The sequence below is a fragment of the Aspergillus neoniger genome, assembly GCF_003184625.1.
Source record: "Aspergillus neoniger CBS 115656 unplaced genomic scaffold BO87scaffold_14, whole genome shotgun sequence".
Taxonomy (NCBI): Eukaryota; Fungi; Ascomycota; class Eurotiomycetes; order Eurotiales; family Aspergillaceae; genus Aspergillus; species Aspergillus neoniger.
In genome coordinates this window covers 266,660-291,063 of record NW_020291142.1, presented here as the reverse complement: position 1 = coordinate 291,063, position 24,404 = coordinate 266,660, and the positions used below count along the sequence as shown (strand labels likewise).

Below are 24,404 nucleotides of genomic sequence, written 5' to 3'. Positions count from 1 at the left end.
TAACCGGTTGCTGTCAACCTTAATACTCCCTAGCGCCTCGTCAATTTCCACCATTAACCCGTCACACCCGATTAACTACACCTGCTCTGCTCCGTGAGGGATATTGGGAATATTAGGGTTGTTCTGCATTTGTGAGTTGGTCGGGGTGTGATTCCTCCGGCCGGCCGTTGGGGATTGCGGCTGCTCTACTGTAGTAGCCTCGGAGTTATATGAGGGACGGTGCATCGACATGTCCCACGATCCGGGACCTCCCGAGCCCATCTTGGCTTCCCATTCATTGTAGTCTTGGCCCGGGTTGACGGTGGTGTACTGGAACATCTTGAGGAAGGTGAAGAAGCCGCATGCGAGGAGACTTCCCAGCAACGGACCGACCCAGTAGATCCAGTGGTACCCGGGGAAACTGCGGTTGATGACGTCAGGACCGAGCGATCGCGCTGGGTTAAGTGAGCCGCCAGTATAATAGTCCCCTGCAGGAGAAGAGGTTAGTCGCATATAATCTGGCAGCAATTGGACCGGCAGTCATTTACTTACCAACCATCTCAGTCACGAAGAATACCAGGCCAATGCCCACAGGAGCCAGGAAGGTGGATTTATGTTTCACAACAGCCAGCATGATGATAATGAGCACCAGCTGAGCCGTCAAGAACATTTCGATAAACAGTCCCTGCGAGATTGAAGCGCCACCGCCCAGACGAGTGCCGACGTTCAAGTCGCCTGGGAACAAAGCACTCACGACACCGGCAGCCGCAATGCCTGCGATGAGCTGGACTACGAAAACAATAACCCCACGGACGGGAGACAATCCACCAACCAGACACAGGGCCAGAGTGACCTAGAATAACGATCAATCACATATCTCGGAACTAGGATGGTACATCATACTGCGGGGTTGAATAGACCTCCAGTTACTCGATAGAAAGCCCACACATTGACCATCAACGAGAATCCAAAGCAGAGCGACGAATATAGCAGGTTTGGGGTGTTTGGAGGAGACCCGGGCGCTGGTTTCGGGGTATTAGACACCTGCGTCCCGGCGAAGGAGAAGAAGAGGAAGAGAAAGGTTCCCACAAATTCTCCGACGGCGGCGATGAAATTGTTCCGCGTTGTGTCGGCGAGGTGCAGCATGGGAAGCTGGTTATTCGAGGATCTATAGACGGGAGCCGTCTGGCCGTCGGCGTTGCGCTTGCGAAACCATTGTGGCGGCCCCATGATGCTATTCTTTACAATTTGTTCGAAACAAGGCCGATTGTGAGCGGAATTGATTTGCGACCAAAAAAGTGGGCTGCTAGAGCAACAGAGCGGCTTTTATGCATCGGGGTAGGGAGAGCTGTCAGCTCCGCAAATTCAGCTGGAGCAAACGTCATGACGTTCTCTTCCGGCAGGAGGCTTGAAAGAGGTTTATCTCGGTTCGCAGGTGGTGAGCCGTCAATAGCAGAAGATTTGGCTCGGACTCGGGAAGAGCAGCCATAAATAATGAGCTAGACGACTTGGTTGCGACCATGGTTGAGCCGAAAATTGAGGGGCATTGAGTGTTCTGGACCTTGCTTTGTGGCGTTGAGCAACCAGACAATAGCCGCTACATTGAGAGGAGGAGTATAGTCCGACAGGCCTCATTCTGTAGGAAATTCCATCTGACGACGAACTAGTTAGCATGTAGTCTCTCCTTTAGAGTCACAAATTTATGAAGCCGAATTGAGGTTGCATTACTGTTTGTTTTCTCTTTGGGGTCCGACTCGGGAAGAGTCCCACGCAGAATGAATTGACCGCGGAAAGCGGATGGACAATATCGTTGACGTTACATGTTAACAATGAGAATGAGCAGATGCTTTGCATCGAGCTAAATGGTGGGGTGTTCCACCCTGTAGCCCAAGACAAGAGCTTAGCAGGAGACTATTGTGGTAGTCTTAGTCTTACTGTCTTCGAGAGTAGTGAGATCAACCATCCCAGATAGGCCTAGCGGGTGTCTGACCCGGAGATACCTTAATCCGAGGGAAAGAAGAGAGTGTCACTTCCTTCCACTGCATCATCGCATCTTCCTCGCATCTTCCTCGGGGTCTCATCGGTCCCTGCATTGCCGCAGCATCGTACAATAGTACTGTCTCGAAAGGAATCATGTATCATACATGACTAACAGCATCTTTGTGACTGGATGAATTCGAACAACGGCCTCCCCGAGGAGTTCGTGAGCGTTAAATGGATCACCCCACGGCCGAGACTCGGTTGCTCTCGGGCTCCCCCCTAAAACTTACGGTCGGGCGTCGGGATTTGGTGGGCTGATCAAAGGCCTCAAATTAATAATTTGCTGCGAGTCATTTTGACTTTAGCTCGCTCGCTATTCTGTCTCGGCGTGCCATGACAGCAGAGATGCTGCAGAAGGAGACGTCTGCCTTCTTATCAGATGCCTCAATAGTGATGGAGGGATGTGACGGATATGCAGCTCCCACTGGGAGATCTGCTCTATCTGACAGGAGTGACAGCCCCTTGAACCAATTGAGAATGACTCGATTATCTTTTCACACTCAAAATTCTTCCCAGCCCAATTACGGATCGACAGCCTTAGCATCATCTGGAACCTGATTTGACGCGTTAGTCTGGCACCTTCTGTACTTCCCCAGTTTCTCCGCGGAGATGCTCAAAAGGCCGCGCCGTTCAACTAGTATACACAAAAAAAGTGGAAGCAAGAAAAAACTTCTCCCGCCACGGCATGCCGTCCACCCGAACTAACAAAAGCCCTCAAGGACCACCTCCTAATTGCTCACCGGATTATAAATACTAGGATAGACCATCACCATCAGAGTGCTTTTCCCCTTCCATTCTCCAAGATCATTCTTAGACTCGTTCTCTTTTGGTACTCTTTGCATCATTTGTTCTGCACATCTACCCGTTCGCGGCAGATACATCCACACTAAACAATGGGTCTCACCCAGGAACAGACTGACATCATCAAGGCCACCGTGCCTGTGATCAAGGAGCATGGCAATGCTGTTACCAGTGTCTTCTACAAGAACATGCTCGCCGCACACCCTGAGCTGAATGCCATCTTCAACTCCTCCAACCAAGTCAACGGCCACCAACCCCGCGCCCTCGCCGGTGCTGTCTTCGCCTACGCCGCCAACATCGACAACCTTGGTGCTCTCGGCCCCGCAGTCGAGCTCATCTGCAACAAGCATGCCTCCCTCTACATCCAGCCCGAGCACTACAACATCGTCGGCAAGTTCTTGCTCGAGGCCATGGGCGAAGTCCTTGGTGACGCCTTCACCCCCGCCATCAAGGACGCGTGGGCCGCCGCTTACTTCCAACTCGCTGATATCATGATCAACCGCGAAGCTGCCCTCTACAAGGAGGCCGACGGATGGACCGAGTTCCGCGATTTCCGCATCGCCAAGAAGGTTCCTGAATCTTCTGAGATTACCTCCTTCTACCTCGAGCCTGTCGATGGCAAGCCCCTCCCTTCTTTCCGTCCCGGACAATACATCTCTATCCAGCTCTTCGTCCCCCAACTCAACCACCCTCAAGCCAGACAATACTCCCTCAGTGACAAGCCCCGCTCCGACTACTACCGGATCTCCGTGAAAAAGGAGCCTGGTCTCAATGCCACTGAACCGGGTGCTGAAGCCCACCCTGGCCTCGTGTCCAACATTCTGCACGATCTCAAGAAAGAGGGCGACATCATCAAGGTGTCGCACCCCCAGGGTGACTTCTTCCTGTCCGATGCGGAGAAGCAGAGCACCAGCCCCATCGTTCTCTTGGCAGCCGGTGTGGGTCTGACCCCGCTCACCTCGATCCTGAACACCATCCTTGAGACCGAATCCGAGACACAGCGCAAAATCTCCTTCATTCACGGCGCTCGCACCTCCGCCGCCCGTGCCTTCAAGCCCCAGATCCGCGAGCTGGCTACCAAGGTGCCCAACTTGCAGGCGTTCTTCTTCACCAGCCACCCGGCTGCCGAGGACAAGCAGGGTGAAGACTACGACTTTGCCGGTCGCCTGGATCTGAGCAAGCTGGATTCCAAGAAGAACCTGTTCCTGGACGATGCGACAACTCAGTACTACGTGTGCGGTCCCGAGTCGTTCATGCTGGACGTGAAGGGCAAGCTGGCTGCTGAGGGCGTGAGCGCGGACCGCATCAAGATGGAGCTGTTTGGCACTGGTGGTGTACCCGCTTGATTGCGTCATTGACAGATACACACTGCATACACTTTTATCTGCTACCGATACAGATAGAGTAGAGCTTTGCATTATGGGTTACGACTGCATGGGTTAACCTTTGTATATAATTTTAGTTCTTTAATACCCTCCACTCAATTAATAATTCGTTATACACTACAAACAGCTCACATAAACAAATCATGCTCATCAAACACCTCTTCCAGATTATCACAGTTTGAAGAATTATGTATGAAAATTATCCACACAATTGACCTAATATTCACAACGAAAAGAAAATATCTTCCCCAATCTCACCCTTAATTACCATACGCCTTCGCTTCACCCAACGCCACACCCCTCAACTTCGCAAAATCCGGCGTTCCCAGCCCAGAAACTGGATCCCACCCAGTGGTCGCATTCCAACTAGCAAACGGCACAACGGGACTTCCATTGGGCGTGCCTCCAAACCGATTCCTACCATCACAACCCACACTTCCGCCCGTCACAATATCATTCAATGCGCCGCTCTCACTACCCACACCATAAAGGAAAGGGTTCAAGAATCCCATAACAGGCAAACCCACTCTCAATCTCGCATCATTCAACAAGGCAATGACACCACTGAATGTCGGCGCGGAGCAACTGGTTCCATCGTACTGGCCAAGCATGCCCTTGTCGTAGACGGCGTAGTTGACGCCCTGCGCGGCGACGTCGGGGAAGGCGCGGCCGGAGGCGTTGAAGAGGCCTGAGAACTTGTTGCCCAGGTGCTGGGTGAGGTAGGTTTGGACGGCAGCCTGTTGGTAGGAGGGGCGGGGCCAGAGGTCGGAGAAGCCGCCCGAGGAGAAGGAGACGGCTTGTTCAGGGGAGGTTTTGCTGGTGGCACCGACGGAGGTTACCCAGGGGCAGGAGGCGGGGAATTGAGGAGGGAAGTGGGTGCGGTTGGTGCCGTCGTTGGTGAGGCAGGCGGCGCCGACGCCGGAGTCGCCGCTCGAGAAGATCACGGAGACGCCGCGGCTGCCGAGTTGGGCGTAGAGGTTGCAGACCGTGCGGGCGTAGGGGACGGGGATGGTCTGTTATGGTAGGGGTGGTTAGTTGGGGTAGTTTTGGGGGATGAAAGGGGATTTACCTGTTCGTCTTCGCCGTAGGAGGTAGAGATGACCTGGGGGAGGTCGGAATTGTTGAGTTTGAGGATACCCTGGAGGAAGTCAAGGTAGGGCTCGTTGCTGTTGTCGTTGGGGTCCGAGGAGCTCAGGTCGGGGACGAGTTCGCCGCGTCCGCCAGTGCTGTATTCGGTGACCGGGACGGGAGCGCTGACGCCCAGGATGTACTGCAGGTCGAGGTTGGCTTCGCCGCTGTCGCTCAATGAAAGCTGGTCGTTGAGGCCGCCGTTGAATTGAACGACGCTGAAGTTCTGGCCGATGGCGTTGGGAGCCAGGTGCTGCTCGAACCTTTCGAGATCGGCATACCGGGCGTATTCTTCGAGGTAACTGGCGAAGCCGACCTTGCTACCGGACTTGGGATCGGCCTGGTAGTCACCGATGTTGTAGAGCTGCTTCAGACAGTGCGGTGTGATGATGGAGTCGCAGTGGGAGGTGTTCTGGGCCAGGGTGGCTGCGGTCAGGAATGTCTCGTCGGCGTGCTTGGGCTTGCTGCGCATCGTGGCACGGTTCGGCTGGATCTGGCCAAAGCGAGTGGTGGGCTGGATCATGTTGATGTGCGAGACCAGGGCGTCGGGGATGGAGTATTGCAGGGTGCGTAGACGACGAATGTGCTTGGCCTCGCTGACATACCACTTGAAGTCGGCATCCAGCAAGGCATTGGCCTTGTTGACGGTGGTATGAAACTTGACCCAGTCGGCGTCGACCTGAATATTGTGGACCCCGGCGGATTCCAGCCAGTCGCGAACTGAGTCGACGGCAGTGTCGCTGGGGAGCAGCATGCGTTTCATCTCATCATGGGTGCGGAAATGTTTTCCATAGTCGGCGTGACCGGGGGTGGACATGTCCATCACGGCTTGTTCGAAACCGGCAACATCGTGCTGCTGAAGGGCAATTTGAAGACGAATGACCTCGTTGCCGTGAGGATTGTTGGCATATCTCCAGCCTGGTAGGATTCGAAGGAACGCGTTAGTATATGGCCCGGTTTGCGGAATTGATGTTTGTAACTCACCATTGGGGACGCCGGACAGCTTCTCGAAGATCTCTGCGGCTACAGGCGAAGGGAGCAGCGACAATAACGCGAGGGATACGGCTGCTCCCTGGCTAAGGAAGGAGGATAACATGGTGAAAGGGTGTCGGAGAGACGAAGAGGGGGGGATTGAAGACGGCGAAGGGGAAGTGAAGGGGACGGGCAGAGATAATCAGTATTATTTATTTATTTGTTATGGGGGACTATCAGTACTGCCGCTGCAGGCGATTAAGACTGCGATGTGCATACCCTTACTGTATCGGGGGTTGGGAGGGGCGCTGATTGGGTCCGCTGCGAGTGTAGCCGAAGCTGGAGGTGACACTAGCGCCACACTGTCCGGCTGATCGACAGGGATATGCCATCATTCCGCTGTATTTTATCTTGCTGTTGCCTGCTTTGTTTTTGTCCAACAGCCCAAGATTTCAGTGTATTGCAGGGCGTCCAATAAACCGGTTGTTTGGCTGGCTGGTTTGCACCATTCCCCGCCAAGATCTTGCCAGGACCGGGCTTCTTATGATTGGCTGGGCGGGAGGCGGGAGAACAAGTTGGTGCCAATCGAGTGCAACCTCAGGAACCGCCCAGCCTGACCGGCTCCACCCGCCTTCCTGCTTCCCTTTTCCTAGATCTTGGCACGGCTAGCAGAAGTGATAGTTCTGCTCCTATTTCGTCATTTTGGTAGCTTCACCCCCCGCTTTCTTGATAAGCCACTAGCTAATCGGGCCAATCCCTTGGTTTCTGCAGCTTTGGGCTACCCTGAAGAGGCAGGTCACTGCTCGTTCATCAATGTTATCTTCTACAATGTAGTATTGTGCTGTCATGGTCTCAGAGAAGGTTTGACTCCTCCGACACTTTCCCCGGCTCTCCGCCGGGTGTAGCATCTTCTTCTCCTTGGCGTGGGGAAACAAATTAGAATAGGATGGATAGACTGGCAGTGACGCTGTGAAGCAAAGTATCCTATCATCAGAGCAGCATTGGAAAACCAGCATCTATTTGCATATTGGTCACTGACCAGATCTCCTCCCATAAGTTCCATCTGTTATTATTTTCTCCGAAATCCACAAATATGCCCTCTAGTCAACTATAAATAGTCTGATCGGCAGTGAACTTCAGCTCTCGGCAGCCCACTTTCCCCTTATCTCGTTCGCGAATGCGCGCAATCGATGATCATACATTATAGATAAACAAAGATATGGAAAACGTGAGAGCAAGGGCTTGTGCACCCTGTTTACTGTTTAGGACCTGAATCCTCCTCCGACAAGCTCCCCGAGACATCAACAAACCTTGTGTTGACAGGGATAGTATACTCCGCAGCGCTTAGCTCCATCTAGAAACGATCGGCCCTAGCCATTGTCCAATGACTATAGTTTTCGCCCAGGCCTGCTGCAGGGTCACTCGGAATACATTTGCTTCTGATGATGCTAGATTTTGTCGCGATATGACTTACTTCTTGCGTGCATACTATTCACCATTTTCACTTCCATTTCTCCGGAGATATTCCGCTTCTGGAGCTGTCACAAGGCTGACATTATTAAACCGGCCTTGGGATAATACCAGAAGTCGGTACCCAGTAATAACAAGAGTTGCGTCTACTTCGACCAAGAGAATTGCAACGGCGTGAAGGTAGTACTGTGGTTTTTTAGTGAGCAGAGATAGCGAGGAATTGATAATCTAAAGGGGCATTCCATACATATATAATCCTACTCTCGATACATCTCCGGTATGTTTACTTTTTCAGGCAGCCCTTCCATCCCTTCTCCTCTGCGAACTGCCATGCAAGGTCACGTGTCTGTATCACGGTCACGATATCTTCCCGCCAGCCAAATTGGAGGGGATCTCCATCCATTATCCATTCCACTTGATGCTCTCCCAATTGTAACACAAATATATTGGGATTCTTTCATGATGCTACGCAAGCCTGTTCCGCTGTTACGCGGTCAAAGACGAACGTTCCACCATCCAACCTTTTCATCCCGGACAAACCTCAGCCAGTCATGCCCCTTTAGTTGTAATGCGATCCATGAGTCGTATGACTACACGAGAGGTCGCTTCTTGGTAAATGAAAATCACGAGATGGCCATACGCCGGGTTAAGTTCAATATGAGTGAGCTAGCAAAGCGTGCGGCTGAATCAGTCGGCTTTCCACACGATCAATGCGTTAATGTTGAGAGACTCCCGGATGGGATGTTCAATAAAGCTTTCCTCTTTACCATGCAGGACGGTACACAGGTTGTAGGCAAGGTGCCGAATCCGAATGCTGGACGGCCACACTATACCACAGCCAGTGAAGTGGCAACGATGGATTTTGTAAGCAAGCTTCAATACTACCCTCTTCACCGGTGTGTCGAATGCCCACTGGTAGGTAAGGAATAAGCTGAGTACTCCGGTACCGAAGGTTTTGGCTTGGAGCTCAAACGCAAGTGAGAACCCTGTTGGTGCAGAATACATTATTATGGAGAAGGTTGGAGGTATCCAGCTGAATAAAGTCTGGCCACGGATGAATATCAATCACAGATTTGAGCTCGTCAAGACAATAGCCAGGTATCAAAAAGCCTGGATGTCGAAGTCGTTAATCCAATATGGGAGTCTATAATATTCCAAAGACTTGCAAAGTAACAGTGGCTGCATCCTCGTGAATGAAGACGGGTCTCAGTTCAAAGACGACTGATTTGCTATCGGTCCATCGACAGGAAGAGGGTTCCTTGACGACGGTAGGATCGACGTGGACTTCGATCGGGGCCCCAGTAAGATTTCCTTACAAGCCTGTCAATATCTCCTGCTGATACGGCTCCAGGGGATAAGCTGTACGGATACAAATTAGCAATTGGGTTCCGAGAACTCGCCTGCGTACAGGAAATGCCCCAATTACCCCGGTCAATCCTGGGTTTATACGGTCCCGGCACATACCGTCGCTCACGATCGAAGAAGATAGCTGCTATTGAGGACTATCTCCGCATGGTGCACTTCTTCCTCCCAACGGATGACTCAATATCGTCCGCATTCTTATGGCACCCTGATCTCCACGTTGCGAATATCTTTGTTAATCCCAAAAGCCTATCCGAGGTTGTTGGCATCATTGACTGGCAGTCCAGTGAGGTTTTACCTCTTTTCGACCATGCGCGTCAGCCATATTTCCTTGACTATGATGGCCCTCCAGCAAGTGGCCTCGATCCATCGGACTTCCCGCGCGACTTTGATCAACTCAATCCTGACGAAAAGATAAAGGCTGAAGGATTTACTTGAACATGTCTCTCGCGACTCTGTATAGAAAGCTCACTTATGGCAAGAATAAGAGATTGTTCAAAGCTATGGAGTTTCAGCAGACATCGAGCTTTGACATGATGCTATTCGCTCAGAATTTGCTCATTGACGGAGAAGCTTTGTATCAGGCCAGGATACTTGAGCTAGAAGAGGAGTGGTCATGTCTCCCAGGCGTACAGGCTTCCGGAAATCCACCATTTCCTTTGCAATATACTACCGGCGATGTCAGATCTATTCACGAAGATGCAGATAAGGCATCCCGAAGCATGGAGCTGATGCGGGGCGTGAAAGAGTCTCTGGGTGAACTGTGGCCAGAGAAAGGCATCGTGCCGCTTGAGCGGTATGATGAAGTTAGGGAGCTTCTCAAGCATGTTCAAACAGACTTAATTAACCAGCTCGCAAATTCCGAAGAAGAGAAAATTGGCTGGGACAAGGCATGGCCATTCGATGACTGATGTGAGGTTCGCTTCTGAAACACAAGTAATAGGGACATGGCTGAATTTGCAGAGTCCTCCATCTCCTTCACTGAGAGCAGCCCCCAGTCGTTTGGTTTCGTCGTTTTCTACTTCGCGTTATATCCCCTCCTCCATTATCCCACCTCAGTACTAGTGCTTTAAATATTTGACCCTCTCCGGGTTTATACTGACTTTCTTTCCGCTGGGCGATACCGTTGAATTCCAGTGCCTTGGATACGTGCTTGAGCACTAATTTGACCATAGCTATGGAAGCGCCAAGATTTGTCTGCGGCAACTTAGAGTACGACACGTCTGGTTGCAAAAGAGAGGGGAGATTCGCGTGCAAGGGCTGCCGTCTCGTAAATGTGCGTTCAGCCATGAAGTAGGAGTAACCCTCAAACTTTCTCATACTAATTACTATGTCTGTTCAGTGCTGCGGTCCAGAATGCCAAAAGCCTATTGGCCTCAACTTAAGTTAGCCTGCATGTCACCACTGGGGCAGGGAACGTGGCAGCCGGCTTGGGCTCTTGAAAGTCGACTGCCTTCATTTGTTCAAGGGCCCCTTAACCAATTTATTGGACCGAATAAACACCTGTGGGGCAATACTCCTGCGATTGACGTCCTTCAGCTTGACTCAAATGAAGGACGTGACTATGATCATGATCTCCGTCTCTTGTTTGCCGGTATGTGTTTGACCTCTTGTTTAATCTATATCATGGCGATAGCTGAACAGACATAATGTTGCCGTAGCTCGGGAGACCTCCGGAATTTCATTGAAACAATCGCTCAGCTCCCGAAGAGCTATGATCGCTCACTTGATGTTGTAGCCCGCAATGTTATTATGCTCCTTCTTCTTCTCAGTATGGACGAAGACGATGCAACAATCGACTGTATCATTCGCTTCTGGTACTCGGCTTTCCTACGTGACACCGACATTGAGCTGCTTGGGCGCCCGTGTACGTCCTCTAATCCAGGGCTTCTGCGAAACGATCAAGGATGCCACACGGGGAAGCCCCCATACCCAAGACGTGGCATTCGGGAAGCGCTCTTTGAAAGTCACCCTAAGCAAGCAATCCTGGTATCGCCTCTTGACGTATTTCCATGTGCCGACAAAATTGACGGTTGAACACGCACGAAGCATCCGTACGGCCAACACCTTAGCTGAATCGAGGAGAGACGTTCGTGATAATTATATGTCCTGTTTGCCACCCTCCCATCGCATCACTTCTTACAAATTTCGGAAAATTGGTGTCCTGCTCCCATTTGATTTTCCGCGTCATGAATTTCGAGTGCCGAACCCGTAAGTTGACAGAGCTATCTATGTTCGTCACGGTACTGACTGGCAGTAGCACACTCTTTCATAGCCGTACCTGGCCAGCCCTGGACATTGCAGACCTAATAGGGGGTTGAGATACGAATCAGATTTACAATGCGACAAGCGGACCTGCAACGGCTGGAACATATGGAAAGCTCTTCTTCTACATTCGCGGAACACTTCAGACTTTCGTCAGTCGTGTTTCAGACTTGGATTCTCTCGCTCACCTTGCCTCAACTAGATGCCATGAAGCTCCCAAATCACTTTTATGACAAAAGTTTCGATCGCATCGAAGTAAGGCGCGGTTTTCCTTTCTGGTCCAAGTTCCATGTCCGTCGAAATTGGAATACCCAACCTTCACGGTGAAACCATAGAGACAAAGCTCAATAAGGTTGTTAATCATTTAGGTACAGGTTTCCAATATTGCGGACCAAGAGTTTCTGGGAATCCACATGACGCTATATGCGATGGCGCCCTTGCTTCGAAACACCGTGGAAAATCCGCATGCTACCCTTATTACTCTATTTCTCAATGCTATTCAGGAATCCTTGACCCACAAGGAACACTCAAGAGAAATGCTCAAGGCTCATACCAACAAATATCTCTCCCAGTATCTTTTTCGCAAGGAGAAAAGGATTGCGGTGAACGATCCTAGGCTCATCCAATTGGCGATGGCTCTGCCCATGGTCGAGAACCACGAGCACGTTTTTCAACGGTAAGTTGGTTTCTATTGGGAAAATAATGATAATGACTCCTTGATACTAAGTATACCAACAACAGCTTTTTAGCCAATCACAAATTGCATGACGTTCCCAAACTAATAGGGATGGCTATGAAGGAAAGTCATACGATCGTGGAAAAATGGCCTTTCAGATTGAAGCTTCGGCCTGATCAAGCAGGCGCACAAGCAGAATTCGACCGATGCATAACTAGGGGTGTGACGTGGAGGGAGTTCTACCTGGAATGAGAAAAGCTACCCGGCTGGGAGTATAACATTATGAAGACCTTCTAGTCTTGTTCTTACGACTATCCACTAAGTCCTGTCTTTGAGGGCACTAGATTATAAGCCGATAGTACTTAATAGCTAACACCATTGACATTTTTTATCTCTTTTAATCTTTTCTTAGCATGGAATACATGCGGTGAAAAGATCCATTTATCATGCATATATCTTACCTGAAAGCTCAACATTACTTCACGGACGGGGTCCTTATTCACAACTCTACATCTTATATACGGGAAGTGAAGCCACCACCAACCAATGCATATCCCAGCTCTTACTCTATTCCCTGGATAGAGAGTGAAACTGATGTAGGCCATATAAATACCGTGATAGTTTCTCCAATTCCTCCTTCTCACCAACCACCATCTTCTCTACTCCATATAAATTAGCCTACTAATCTTTAACAACTATATATATGCTACTCATTAGTAGTTTAACCCAGATAACTAGTTAATGATCTATATCCCCATCATTAGTACCGCATCTTAGATCTCTAAGAACTCCTAGACAGAGGGATATGAAAACCCATCGAACAATCATCGCGAACCTGAGTCATTGAAGCGGGTCGATGACACCCAGTATAGCGACCTATACCAGCATAAACAAGCTGCACTTCAGGAGAACATATGCAGCTACAGAAGTTGCAGTCTATTCCGACCAGCTGAGAGCGTCCGGTATATTTTGAAGCAAGTGCCTGCTCCGCCCTAAGTACCTCCTAAAACTCATAGTATTCGGTCATATGAATACTCCACCATATGGATTCTAATAGCGAAACGTGTATCTCAACATGATGTTACACAAAGCTATCCATAATTTCATCCACTTAACAAAGTCTACATTGAGAGAACCTACAGAAGGCGCAGCTATCTCCTATAGGAGCTATCGGACAGCACCAGAATATTTCCTGGTGGCCCTCACGCATACATTTCTCGTGACACCACCATCAAGGCACGGTGCGCTGCAAGAATCTTCGCCGCGGATCAATCTCGGCAGCTTGGTCTATACCTGAGAATCCATGACATATTCCCGACAAACACTTCATACCAGGTAAAAGCATACTGGGCATTCAATTCCGGGTGTGTCATAATTACGTGAATGTGTTGGTCGGCCTTATTAAACGTCATCAAATTCAAGCACGGAAGAGATATGGGATCCAACATTATCGCCCGAACCCGGCCAAACAGGAACAGATTGGGGAATCTGAGGTCGTTCCAGACAGTCCAGCTTCACTGGAGAGGATCCTTTTTATTGAAAACTTACTGGATTTTGATTAGAGACTACTTCTTCTTCTCTCTGCAGAAGACTGTTGATGCCTGAGCTCTACTTACAGAGAGATAAGCTTATAGATTATATATATTGCACCTGTCTGAGCATGACAACATTTAGCAACTGATGCATCTTGGACATTTGAAGATAGATCTGGTCACACGTACTCCATATCTGCTCCAGCTCTTATCCCTCCAATGCGGTTCCGTCCACTTATTGGTATGGGAAAATACATATTCTATCCACGCAACCCAATCTATGCGTGGGTGTCCATTGGTGTCACTCTTGCGAATCGGTGTGTTTTCATGGTCTATTCTTCGATTACCTATCGCATAAATGCTGATCTTGTAGCAGGTACCCGGCGAGCACTTTCCTATAGATCAGTCTCTTCTCGGCGCAGAGGTTTGCTGGCTGTGAACAATATGCTGACATTCCAGTAGCAGGCACTAGCTTCCGTGAAGTGGTGTGCCAGACCCAGGGTATCAGCTAAGAAGAAAAGTGAGATAGGTCCAGAGTGTCCTTTGGGCGCCTGGAACTTTCAAAGAGAGAGAGACATAAATCACTCTTCGTGGAACGACCGACCACAAGTACCAAAGTTCAATGAGATCAACCAGAAACTAACATCTCTACCTGGACAGAAGATTTTAACGATCTAGCGGCGACAAAATAAGACAGATACTACAAGAGGCCTTTCAGACAGTCCTACTTAAGCCCGATCTTGGTAAAGCAATTCTCCAAATATGCCACCATTGATGGGCAGATGATCATTGAGATAGGGCACTTTGATTACTCCCACTATATTCAGTGATACTCTAGTACAGTGATGTCTTAGATTGCGAGATATCAACCTATGATAGAAACACGAACACGTTCCTCAGCGGACTAGGATCCAGAAACTCGTAAGAGACACTGAATGGTGTCCTTCGATGCTGCGAAAACCGTGTGGCGTCAGCATTGAAGTCACTCTTTGCAAGACATTATCGGAGCTATTACTGCGAAGAAACATTATATTTTGCATATTCTTGATATCAAAGTCATCATACAGGCATGATTTCTGCATAGCGAATGGTAGATTCGTCTTCCTGGCTATGTCTTTTTCCATCTCAGAGACACTGACATATGGACTATACATACACAAGCCGTCCAAAAGATATCGAAAGTAACGAGCGATATCGGGTCCAAAGAGCAAAAGAAATACCTTGTCATTCTCAGACCACAAGAGTGTCTGAGTAACAACACAAATTGACAGAAATGACAGACTTAACCCAATCCACTGCATCATTCTTGTTGTGCCCAATAATGACTCTATACCAGGCTGCCGCGACGCCTGATGCCGTACGTTTCTGGGTCAAGGACCGGTCTATGCTATCTTACACGACAATCTGGTTCTTCTGTGGCTCCCAGGATCATTTCTGCCAGCCTCTGTTCCCCACCAAGGGTGCGTCGTTCCTGAAAAGGTTCGACGAAAAGCACCCATCTTCCAGTATAGATCTGCAGTACTAATCTCGCTTATACATGTTGCCCGAGTGAGGTCTCTCACCATAAGGTATTTTCTCCTTCTCGTATTATGTTTACATTTCTCCCTTTCTCTTTTCTTCTTATTCATATAATTCTTTTCAACTTTGTTGACCCCCTATTAGATACACGACCAGAACGGGATAGCTTCAGCTGTCCAGATGAAGTTATATATAAGATATCTTCATCTTCTCCGATGGAAATTTACAGCAAACCAACGGATTTCAAGAGACTCGGTGAACACAACACCATTTTCTCCGCCTTAGAGTTTTGCTGAGGCTAAAATATCATCCGTATCCTAGACCCATGCTTTTCACCCAGAGGTTCTTAACAAGGGACAGGAAAATCTACCCATTCCTGTGATTTACTTGCAAATTGAGACTAGTTTCCAGGTTCATCCAAAATAGCGGCTGGCTGCTGGGATGGGTGTAGGTTTCTTGGAATGGTAGAAGTCGACTCCGTGACTGAGGGAGATCCTCCTGGAAGAGTCTGTGTATATATATCACCATTGAGTATGGAGGAGTCTGGGAAATTAGCCAAATAGCATGTTCCAGAATCTTATAAAAGAATATCCTTAATCTACTACTGTTTGTTCATGTAAATATCCAATCAATTAATTTAATATTCCTCATACATGTCCGGGTATATTCTATCAACATCGAAAATAGTATTCTATCTAATCATCAACTCCAAACCCAAGCACCTCCTCCACCTTTCGAATCTCCTTTTCCATCCGAGCAACCCTCCCCTGCTCTTTCCCCTCTATCCCCACAAGACAATATGGATCTTCCCATTCCGGCCCGTCCCGATACCGAAGAATATTCTCCATGTTTCTGTGCTTCCTTTTCTGCGTAGGTTTCTGGTTTGTGTCCGATGACGTCGATCCACTTTGTGTTCCCGTCTCTATGCTTGTATTGGTATGTGTGGACTGAGATGTGATAGATCGCGTGGTACTTTTACCTCTCGAGGATATGTTGAATTCAAGGGTTAGCTTTCATCCCATACCGAAAAAAATCATGGTTCGATGCAGTGGTGGTAAAGTACCTTGTACTCGAGGTGGTGTTGGGCATTCTGATTGGGTGTGTTTTGGATTTGTGGTCGACGGATGTAAGGAGTTGTTGTACACAGCAGTATGGAAAGACCAGAGTAGATGAGAGTACTAATAGAGGGGGATTGTGTGTGTCGTAGTAGTCCTTTCTTCTTTGGAATACAACACGTCTGAGTAGTAGTAGCATAGTATACACCAATTTATACCCACACAAACACAGACCGACAATAGTGTAAAGAGAGATATCTACAGCCTCATCGACTTCCTCTTTCTCAGCTACTAATCACTACACTCTTCACAGCCCATCGCCCATCTAGAAGGTGGTCTAGAATGAAAAATCAGCAAAAAAGAATGAAATGAAGCGAGTAGGCAACGACCGAGCACTCCCTCCATCACAATGCATAAATCTCATCTCATTTCCGCTCGGTGCAGTGCAGACACTCCAGTCCAGACCATTCATAAATCCCCCCTACTGGTCTACTGGCATAGAATTGTATCCGATCTGCCCGTAAGCGACAATAGCTATCTTCTGTAGGTGTGTGTGTGTGTGTGTGTGTGTATCAATGCACACCTGGTCCAGACTCTCATCAGGTACATCCTTAATGTATCTTCAGATAAAACCAACAGATATGAGTAGAAAATGATTCGATGACGACATTCCCTCCAACTGTAGCCAGAAGCTATCTACATTACATGGAGAAAAGCAAATAATGGTGGATTGTCGGCTGGGCGGGAATTATCGGCCGGTCTGGATCGGTCGGGCCAGCCAGGACGTTCTAGAATCGAAACATTTCTTTTTTGTTTTGTTTTGTTTTGTTTTGTTTTGGGAGGGTGTGTGTGTCGAGCTCGGGGAGAAGAGGGCGGGGCTGGTTTGAATTTTAATACTACATTTAATGAATTGATTAATTAGGAAATTAGTGCGGAGTTGTCACTATTTCAAAAATGAATGATTTTGTGTTCATTGGGTATCTATGATGATTTTGGTTGTTAGGAGAAATCTCGCAAGGCTGGATCAATTGGGTTGATGGGGAGGAGGGGACGGGCGGGGTTCAGGCCTTGTCGGTGTAACGGATGGAGTTGATGGGTTAACTTTTAGTTGGGATGGGATGGGATGGGTCCAGGGACGGGTAACTCGGTCTAGGTCTTTCTGTTGTTTTTATTACTGTTTTGTGCATCTACTTTGGAGTATTACATATTACTTTGAAGGATAGCAAATAATGTAAAGTAGTGAGTGGATTAGGTCGAACTTTTATCTCCGGGTATATATCAACACAACACCAATTCATCCCATAATTCGCCGCCCACGACAGGAGAGAGCCATGAAACAAACTCCCAGATCTTGTTGTAAGATGTAAGGAACAAAAGAAAAAAGAAAATCATAATTATTATACAATATACGTGACGGTCATTACAAGGGGATATCTGGGCAGAGACAACACAACGCATCGCCGCTGGGCTTATGCGTGAAACGCCTCACTCCCCTTGCTATGTCGCCACATCCCGTTCGGGACCATGCTTTGTTTGAGCATGGCAAGCTCCTTCTGGAGCGCCTTGTTCTCCTCCTGCAATTCTTGCATAAAGGTGATGGCATTGGTCAGGATCTCCGACTTCTTCAGCGACGCTGAGCCCCCCTTGGTGGGCTTCTGGACTCCGCCGCACATCGCCTTCTCCAGGGCGACGAACTTGGCGTTCATGTTCGTGCGGTACCGCTTCTCGATGATGTTGTGCGCCGCCCGCTTCGCCGCATTGCGGCCGGTGGTGGTCTGGGCCTGACCCGTGCTGGCGTTGGAGTCGCTGGACAGACTGCGGGTGGTCTTGCGGGCGGTGTTGTTGGCGGCAGGGGAGGAGGGGGCGGGCGGGGGTGAGACACTGGTGGCGGGGTAGTCCTGCGGTGTAATTTCCGGACTGGACGACCACCTTGTCGCGGTAACCTCGCGAGCCTTCGGTTGAGACGTCGTCTTGCGACGAGTAGATGTTTTGGAAGTACGAGCAGCAGGCTTAGGCAGCTCCATGTGGATAGGCTCAATGGGAGAGACACGGCAGGTAGGAGACCATGATTGGTCATCACTGTCAAGGTCCTATTGAGTATATGTTAGTTATGGTTCATCATTCAATACCGATAGAGATAGACATACCGATGAGAGAGACCCGCAGGAGGCAGCATCTTCACCCGAGTGGTTGGAGATGGTGAAAGCACTGATATCTGGGGGTGGGGCGAAGAAGTCGGCGGGAAAATCCTTGGGGTCCAAGTTCATCATCTCGTTGGACATCTCCAAGGGGAAAGTCTCCGGCATCATGGTGTTGAGGGAGAACAGATCGATGGCATTGTCATAGCTCCAATTAGCCGACAGAGGATCGGGTCCCTTGGCGAAGGTATCGTTGGGACGAGTGAGTGGGCTCGGATGGCTCATGCTGTACATCCGCTCGTCGTCTAACGAGAAGGAATCGGGCCTAGGGTATGCCATACTTGTGGACTTGGATGGGGTTGAATTGGATGGATGACGATGTGGATTGTCTGATAGTACTTGGTGTGGGAGGCAAACTTGATAGTCGAGTTGACAGTCAAGGTCGAGTGGCAAGTAGAAGAGTGTTGAGGAGGCAAGAGAAGGGTAAATATAAAGAAGCTGTTTGATATTGAACCGTGGATCGGAAGGATGCTAGGTAGTAGAAGACATCGGGGGATGGACTATATAAAGGTGGAAGGTTGCAGGAGAAGCCGGTGTCAGAAACCGATCGCCAGGCCAGCCGAGACGCAATGATGTAATGGCTTGCAACGGTCGAAAAATCCACGGCCAGCGAGAATAATGAGGGCCAGCATAATTGGACTGGAGACGCGCAAGAAAAGCCATGACCATTGTCGAAACGATAATTGCACAGGGCCGGTGAAGGGGCACCGAGAGATCACCCCAGCCGGATGCATGGCATCCAGCCTCGGTCGGCTCCGATGTCTGCCGTCGGAAGGCCCATTTGGGGGGAGTGAATGGGAAGCAGGGGAAAGCTCAGCAGGAGAGAGCTGAGGCAAACTACAGCTCAGTAGAGTACGTACTAGACTCTCGCCAGAAAATAGAAAAATCTAAAATAAAATAAAAAAGGAAAAAATCAAGAGAAAAGGACGGATTGGAGAGCCGTGGAGGGCGGGATCGGTGGATCGATCGATGCACAACCGTTGGACTGGCTTCCCTTTCGTTTGCTGGCTATACCTTTTCTGGTTTAGTTCCCCGCCAAGTACCGCCGCGGCCGAGTCTCGGCTCCGACATCTTCGGCCGGACGAGGAGGAAACTCGACAGAAGTAAGAACAGCTGGACAAATTTTCCTACTTACTTACTCCCCTTTGTCCAACATGACTTCTCCATCTCCTACTCCATACACTCAACTCACTGACCAGAATGGCAACAGTCAAATGCGGAATTAATCTTATCCCTGCCTGCCTTGATTTTCTTCACGAGGCGACCATAATGTCGCTCGCTTGCCTGTTGCAGTTATTTCATCCGTTCGGCACATGTTGATTACTTCGTTTCATAGACATGACCGATGCATGTGGTAAACCTCAAAATGGAGGCCACCTACGTAGACTGAAACTAGACGAGGGGCAATACTAGTATCTTCGTAGTGTCTGGATACTGTCTACGTAGTGTTTGCCAATCCCAGCTGCCTTAGGCCGCCATAGTTCAGGTACCCTCAATTGCGGCCGCAAGTGGGTCTGTTCTGGCCTTCATGGCTGCTCCTGTATGTCCCTTGTGTTCCCTGGCAAATTCTTATGCTCACAGTTGATTAGCTTCCGGTAGGCATACACAAGTACTAAGTGGTAGTAATCTGTCGGAGGCGATAATGGGGTTACAGATGACAAGCCAGACCACCTGCACAGCTCCCTTTCCGTCCCGAGTCCCTCCTGAATATACCGAACTGTACGACACTGGGTGTAACAAACAAAATTATCTTCGAATGTCAAAGTACTATACTACTTGCCACATACGATGATGTATGTGTACAGAGTATATTTTCATTCTCCCAGGATGGTCGCATCCACCAATCACGAAACGGTCATTGGCAATGAAATGCCCCTTACTGTCCATCTCGACCAGTCAGGTGGCCAACAATCGGCATTTCACATCCTCAATTTTTCGACCGTCTCGCTTACTACTCAGCTAACTCCTGCTCTGACCACGGCGCCGTACATGATTAGCCATACTATGGATGTACTATCCCGGTCTATTCCAATCCACTACAGTATCTACTTTACTCTCTTCAGCTCTCCCTCCGTCCCTTTTATTTTTTTTTTTTTTTTCATCTCCCGCGGGTACTCCGAAGGAACACAGACCAGGTTAGTGGGCCACAGCAACCCCATTCAGGTGGAGAGACAGAGTGCATCGCCTCCCATTTTATTCTCTCACACACACAATCTCGCAGCCGACCGAGGGGTCTAGCCTATCTCCTGGAATATTGGGAGTGCTCGCAACCTCCTTTTCCTCCAATTCTCTTGACCTAATGATAATCGCAACGATGATGAATCCGCCCAAGGTTCCTAGCTGTGGTTACCCGCCATGACGTTTCGGGAGGTCCCCATCGCCCCTCTTCCCGCTACCACAAAAGCTGGCAAAAATAAGGGCTGGCTGGCGCGCTATCGACGGAATCTATCCACGGTAAATCGCCTTCGGAACCACCAACCCGGTTGGCGCTATAGTCAGCGTCCTAAGAATAAAAATTCTCCTACGAAAAGTGACATACATAAAATCTCCGACCACACTACCCACTGATCCAGCGCGGACGCTAGTAAATTTCTCGGCTTCAGACGTGGAGAAAATAACCTCATTGAGTAAGGTTCTTTGCTCTCTCCCCCTCAAAAGTATTTCCTCCCCCAAATAGTCTTACCAGGCGGACCGGATACCGGGTGCCCAGGGTCTGCTGCAATGCCACCAGTGGTGTGATCCGGCATCTTCAGAACCCCTTCCTTAGTGCGACGATGCTCTGCGATACACTCGCTGTGGCTTGAGATCGCCAAGGATTGCAGAAGAATTCTCGTCGTCGGTCGTATGCCTGCTACCCCCCTCGGGTGATTTTGATGACCAGCTCTGCCCGATCATCTCGCCCGAGACACTGGGATTGCTCTTGTTCTCATGACTCAATTCTGGTTTATCTGGCAGCTGACCTTGTAGCATGTCTCCGGTTAGGTCTTTCCCGACGCACGAGACGCCTGGTGTGCCTTGGGCCACCAGACTCTGTATACGTCAAACTCGGCGAGGGTGGACGGCATCTGACTGATGGTTTCGGATAAGGCACCGGCCAGTGCTGGTCAGCCCTACCGATTTGGGTGATGACTGATCAGAATTGATCCAGGATTATGCTCGACATTATTAATGTTCGCTTTAAGGTGCCCCCCTGGCTGTGAGAACAAGGTTAGGCTTTAGCTTCATCGCACCAGCCCAGAATAGTAACCCCGCAACACGATGACTCTCAATCGACTTACAGCTGATTATGTTGTTAGCTGAACTAAGACCGATAAGATGTGAACAGACGAATGGGTGTGCCAGAACGTCAAAGGTGGCCTGGGATTCGCGTGATGATGATGTTGAGCAGCTGCAGAGGTTCCGACGTGGTGCTGAACAATTGCGTCAGACGTGTCTACATGGAATGTGGATAGAGCACCACCAGAGTGCTGAACTGATTAGATCTAGTCGAGCCTCATCTTGTTCTGCAACGGCGTCACCGAGATCCACAAGCTCTGACCACCACAAGTTTGGGTTGCCGCGGGGCCCGGGCTTGCCAATTTCCCAGAAACCAGCTCGAGGTCAGCACACCCCGGCTGCTATCCGCCCGGCGGGTGCACTACTGTACGATGCCGTGGGGGAACCGGTCCAAGACCTCACTCTGAGGGCGGATGAGAATTATCCCGGATGACGGCAGGGTGTGTCGGTTGTTCCTCCTGCGTCTTATGTCACAGCGGCAGGAAGCCTACTCCCGGTCATCAACGTGCTGCTAAAGAGTGTATCGGACTTTATCCTGTCGTCGGGGGTGCAAAGCCGACCTCATCGACTTCGGCAGATAGGATGCCGGTAAAGAGGGGCATCCCCCGGCACGAGACTTCAGATCTACGACACAGGCGGCAGTTACCTCACAGGCTTCCCGGTGGCCATGCAAAGACAGGATGGGATCGAAGGAATTGTGGTAAGCTATCTACTTGCTCCTAGCCAACGCTTGTACTGTCGTCTCAAAACTCTCAGGTTCTCGTCCCAAGAGCTCCCTCAGGAGCGGCGACACCACGGCCGTCTCCCCACGACGGATCGCATCCCACGCGGTTGCCCATTCCCTTGTCAAATCGATACCGTGATAGGTGTGTTTTGATCCGTGCTGCGGCAAAGCCACATACTCGTCAACAGAGATCTCCCGCAAGCGGAGGGGCTTGCCAACGGCCTGGCCGAGAATTTCAACAGTCTCCTTCAGCGAGATCTCCCTGGGGCCGGAGAGCAAGAGCACGCGGTTCAGGTAGGGGAACCCCGCCGGATTCTTGGCATAGTCTGCAATCAGCTTCGCCGTGGCCTCGCCCAGCTCGTCACGTTCCACCCACGCAACGCCCGGTCCGTCGCCGGAGTGAGGGATCGCGATCTCGTCTGCGGGGTGGTGGATATCGAACCAGCTGGTGTAGATCGGATAGGACTCCGAGTACAGACCCTCCCGGATAGCGGTGTAGGTGATGTGCCCGGAAAGTTCGGCCAAATACTTTTCGGTCCGCAGATGGGCGCCCATCACGTGCGCAACGCTAGTCTCCTCTAGATCGCCTGCAAAGGCGAGAGACGAATAGAAGATGTGCTTGACGCCGCTGCGGCGGGCAGCATCAATGGCGTTCTTATGCGCCTGTCTCGGAATCAGCATCATGTCGGCGCGAGATCATCACGGCAACCTACCTCGAAGCGGAACTGGATCTCGAACGAGGCATACGAGATCAACATCAGGGCGTCGATGCCATCGAAGGCGCGCTCTAGCGTGGCGGGGTCTTCATAGTCGGCCCGTCGGACGGTAGCTCCGGCCCGCGTGAGTTCTGCGAGATTATCTGGCTTGCGGGCGATCAGGATCAGTTCCGATGCAGGCACCAGCTGGACGAGGTGATTGATGATGCTGGTCCCCAGTCCTCCTGCTGCAGGAAAGACCCCGATTTTGGTCATTGTGTGCGCGTGGTGTATGACGTAAGGATGGTTACACTGGTGCTCCTCCTTCAAGGCCTCGTAATATGTAGTAATGTAGTGATGGGCTGTGTGTAGAAATATCCGATGCAATGCTGTGTAAAGGGAAAATGTGCCAGTCAGGGGTTGTTGACTTGGTGGTGTGAAGCTCAAAGTGTGTGTCTTGGAGCCCCGCTGTTGGTGGCTTACAAATCGGTCTGACGTTGAGGGCAGTCATCGTGGTGCCGATCGACCTTCAGGGGTTCAACCAACCTTCCTTGGGGGTTCAACTTGATCCTGAAGAGTATTTACCATTTATTGGCACTTTAATAGAGTAACTATTTTGCTCTGGTCAGGTTACAGGATGCTACATAGCTCTATCGCATCATTGTTGGGGTTTCTTGGTCCGGATACAAGGCGTTTGCCGGTACATCCGTGAGTAGACACTGATGCCGCTGTGCTGAACATCTCTAAAAAGAGAATATCGTAGACTCATGATTCAATGGTAATAAATAATTATTTCTCCAATTAGCTGCCGCTGTCTAGAAGCAATAGACTGTGTCCAACAATCCCCATCCTATTATACTCAGTAGCCACGTGACCGCGTCGTATCTGTCCTGTTTTTTCCTTTCAGAGTAGCTTCAGCGTTTATTTAAATATGAAAATGACTGACTATGTGATAACAGATCAAGTAGTATAATAATTCTGAACACAAACATGTGAACTATCAGTAATAGTAGTGAAGAACAGTAGCTACTACAATATATATTTCTCCCGAGAACAATTCAACGCACCCCATCAATCGCTCATGACTCAATCCATGACCAACCGACCCAACCGAATTCAATAACATAATAATGAACCATGAGACTTTATCAATGTCACATTTACCCATAAAATATTACTAGTCATGCTCTGCTACAAAAATATCTATAACGAAGCACCTCCGAGAGGGGAAAGGAGGGAGGGAGATAATTGTGGCCATGTATAGCACTAAACCGAACACGGCTAGTACGAAGTGCGAGTAGTTGAACCCATTGCATCTTACCTATGAG

At 49.7% G+C, this 24,404-nt stretch overlaps 7 protein-coding genes across 7 annotated transcripts; 3 read left to right on the top strand and 4 right to left on the bottom strand.

The window, feature by feature from the left end:
* Positions 1-75: 75 nt before the first annotated feature.
* BO87DRAFT_307483 (aquaporin) lies at positions 76-1,209 on the bottom strand (the record flags this gene model as incomplete). The annotated part of the gene is made up of 3 exons (XM_025619394.1): positions 76-467; positions 532-832; positions 883-1,209. 3 exons carry the CDS (start codon positions 1,207-1,209, stop codon positions 76-78), a joined length of 1,020 nt encoding a protein of 339 aa, XP_025480252.1.
* A 1,703-nt stretch (positions 1,210-2,912) lies between these two features.
* Positions 2,913-4,166, top strand: fhpA (flavohemoprotein; the record flags this gene model as incomplete). Its single annotated transcript, XM_025619388.1, has 1 exon — positions 2,913-4,166. One exon carries the CDS (start codon positions 2,913-2,915, stop codon positions 4,164-4,166), a length of 1,254 nt encoding a protein of 417 aa, XP_025480251.1.
* A 93-nt stretch (positions 4,167-4,259) lies between these two features.
* BO87DRAFT_376117 (S53 family peptidase) lies at positions 4,260-6,473 on the bottom strand. Its single transcript, XM_025623214.1, has 3 exons — positions 6,318-6,473; positions 5,275-6,251; positions 4,260-5,218 (listed from the first exon to the last, which is right to left on the bottom strand). The coding sequence occupies exons 1-3, from the start codon at positions 6,427-6,429 to the stop codon at positions 4,466-4,468; spliced, it is 1,842 nt and encodes a 613-aa protein (XP_025480250.1). The 5' UTR covers positions 6,430-6,473; the 3' UTR covers positions 4,260-4,465.
* Positions 6,474-8,405: 1,932 nt separating this feature from the next.
* BO87DRAFT_435248 (phosphotransferase enzyme family protein) lies at positions 8,406-10,202 on the top strand (the record flags this gene model as incomplete). The annotated part of the gene is made up of 5 exons (XM_025627753.1): positions 8,406-8,639; positions 8,695-8,917; positions 9,023-9,076; positions 9,127-9,492; positions 9,639-10,202. The coding sequence occupies 5 exons, from the start codon at positions 8,406-8,408 to the stop codon at positions 10,046-10,048; spliced, it is 1,287 nt and encodes a 428-aa protein (XP_025480249.1). The 3' UTR covers positions 10,049-10,202.
* A 112-nt stretch (positions 10,203-10,314) lies between these two features.
* On the top strand, positions 10,315-12,351 carry BO87DRAFT_406357 (DUF4470 domain-containing protein; the record flags this gene model as incomplete). Its single annotated transcript, XM_025625996.1, has 7 exons — positions 10,315-10,430; positions 10,493-10,735; positions 10,799-10,954; positions 10,989-11,348; positions 11,549-11,657; positions 11,777-12,078; positions 12,144-12,351. 7 exons carry the CDS (start codon positions 10,315-10,317, stop codon positions 12,328-12,330), a joined length of 1,473 nt encoding a protein of 490 aa, XP_025480248.1. The 3' UTR covers positions 12,331-12,351.
* A 5,301-nt stretch (positions 12,352-17,652) lies between these two features.
* BO87DRAFT_435246 (HLH DNA binding domain protein) lies at positions 17,653-18,872 on the bottom strand (the record flags this gene model as incomplete). The annotated part of the gene is made up of 2 exons (XM_025627752.1): positions 18,331-18,872; positions 17,653-18,273 (listed from the first exon to the last, which is right to left on the bottom strand). Exons 1-2 carry the CDS (start codon positions 18,658-18,660, stop codon positions 17,653-17,655), a joined length of 951 nt encoding a protein of 316 aa, XP_025480247.1. The 5' UTR covers positions 18,661-18,872.
* Positions 18,873-22,228: 3,356 nt separating this feature from the next.
* On the bottom strand, positions 22,229-23,529 carry BO87DRAFT_41803 (SDR family oxidoreductase). The gene is made up of 2 exons (XM_025626851.1): positions 23,095-23,529; positions 22,229-23,044 (listed from the first exon to the last, which is right to left on the bottom strand). Exons 1-2 carry the CDS (start codon positions 23,350-23,352, stop codon positions 22,367-22,369), a joined length of 936 nt encoding a protein of 311 aa, XP_025480246.1. The 5' UTR covers positions 23,353-23,529; the 3' UTR covers positions 22,229-22,366.
* Between the last annotated feature and the right edge of the window lie 875 nt (positions 23,530-24,404).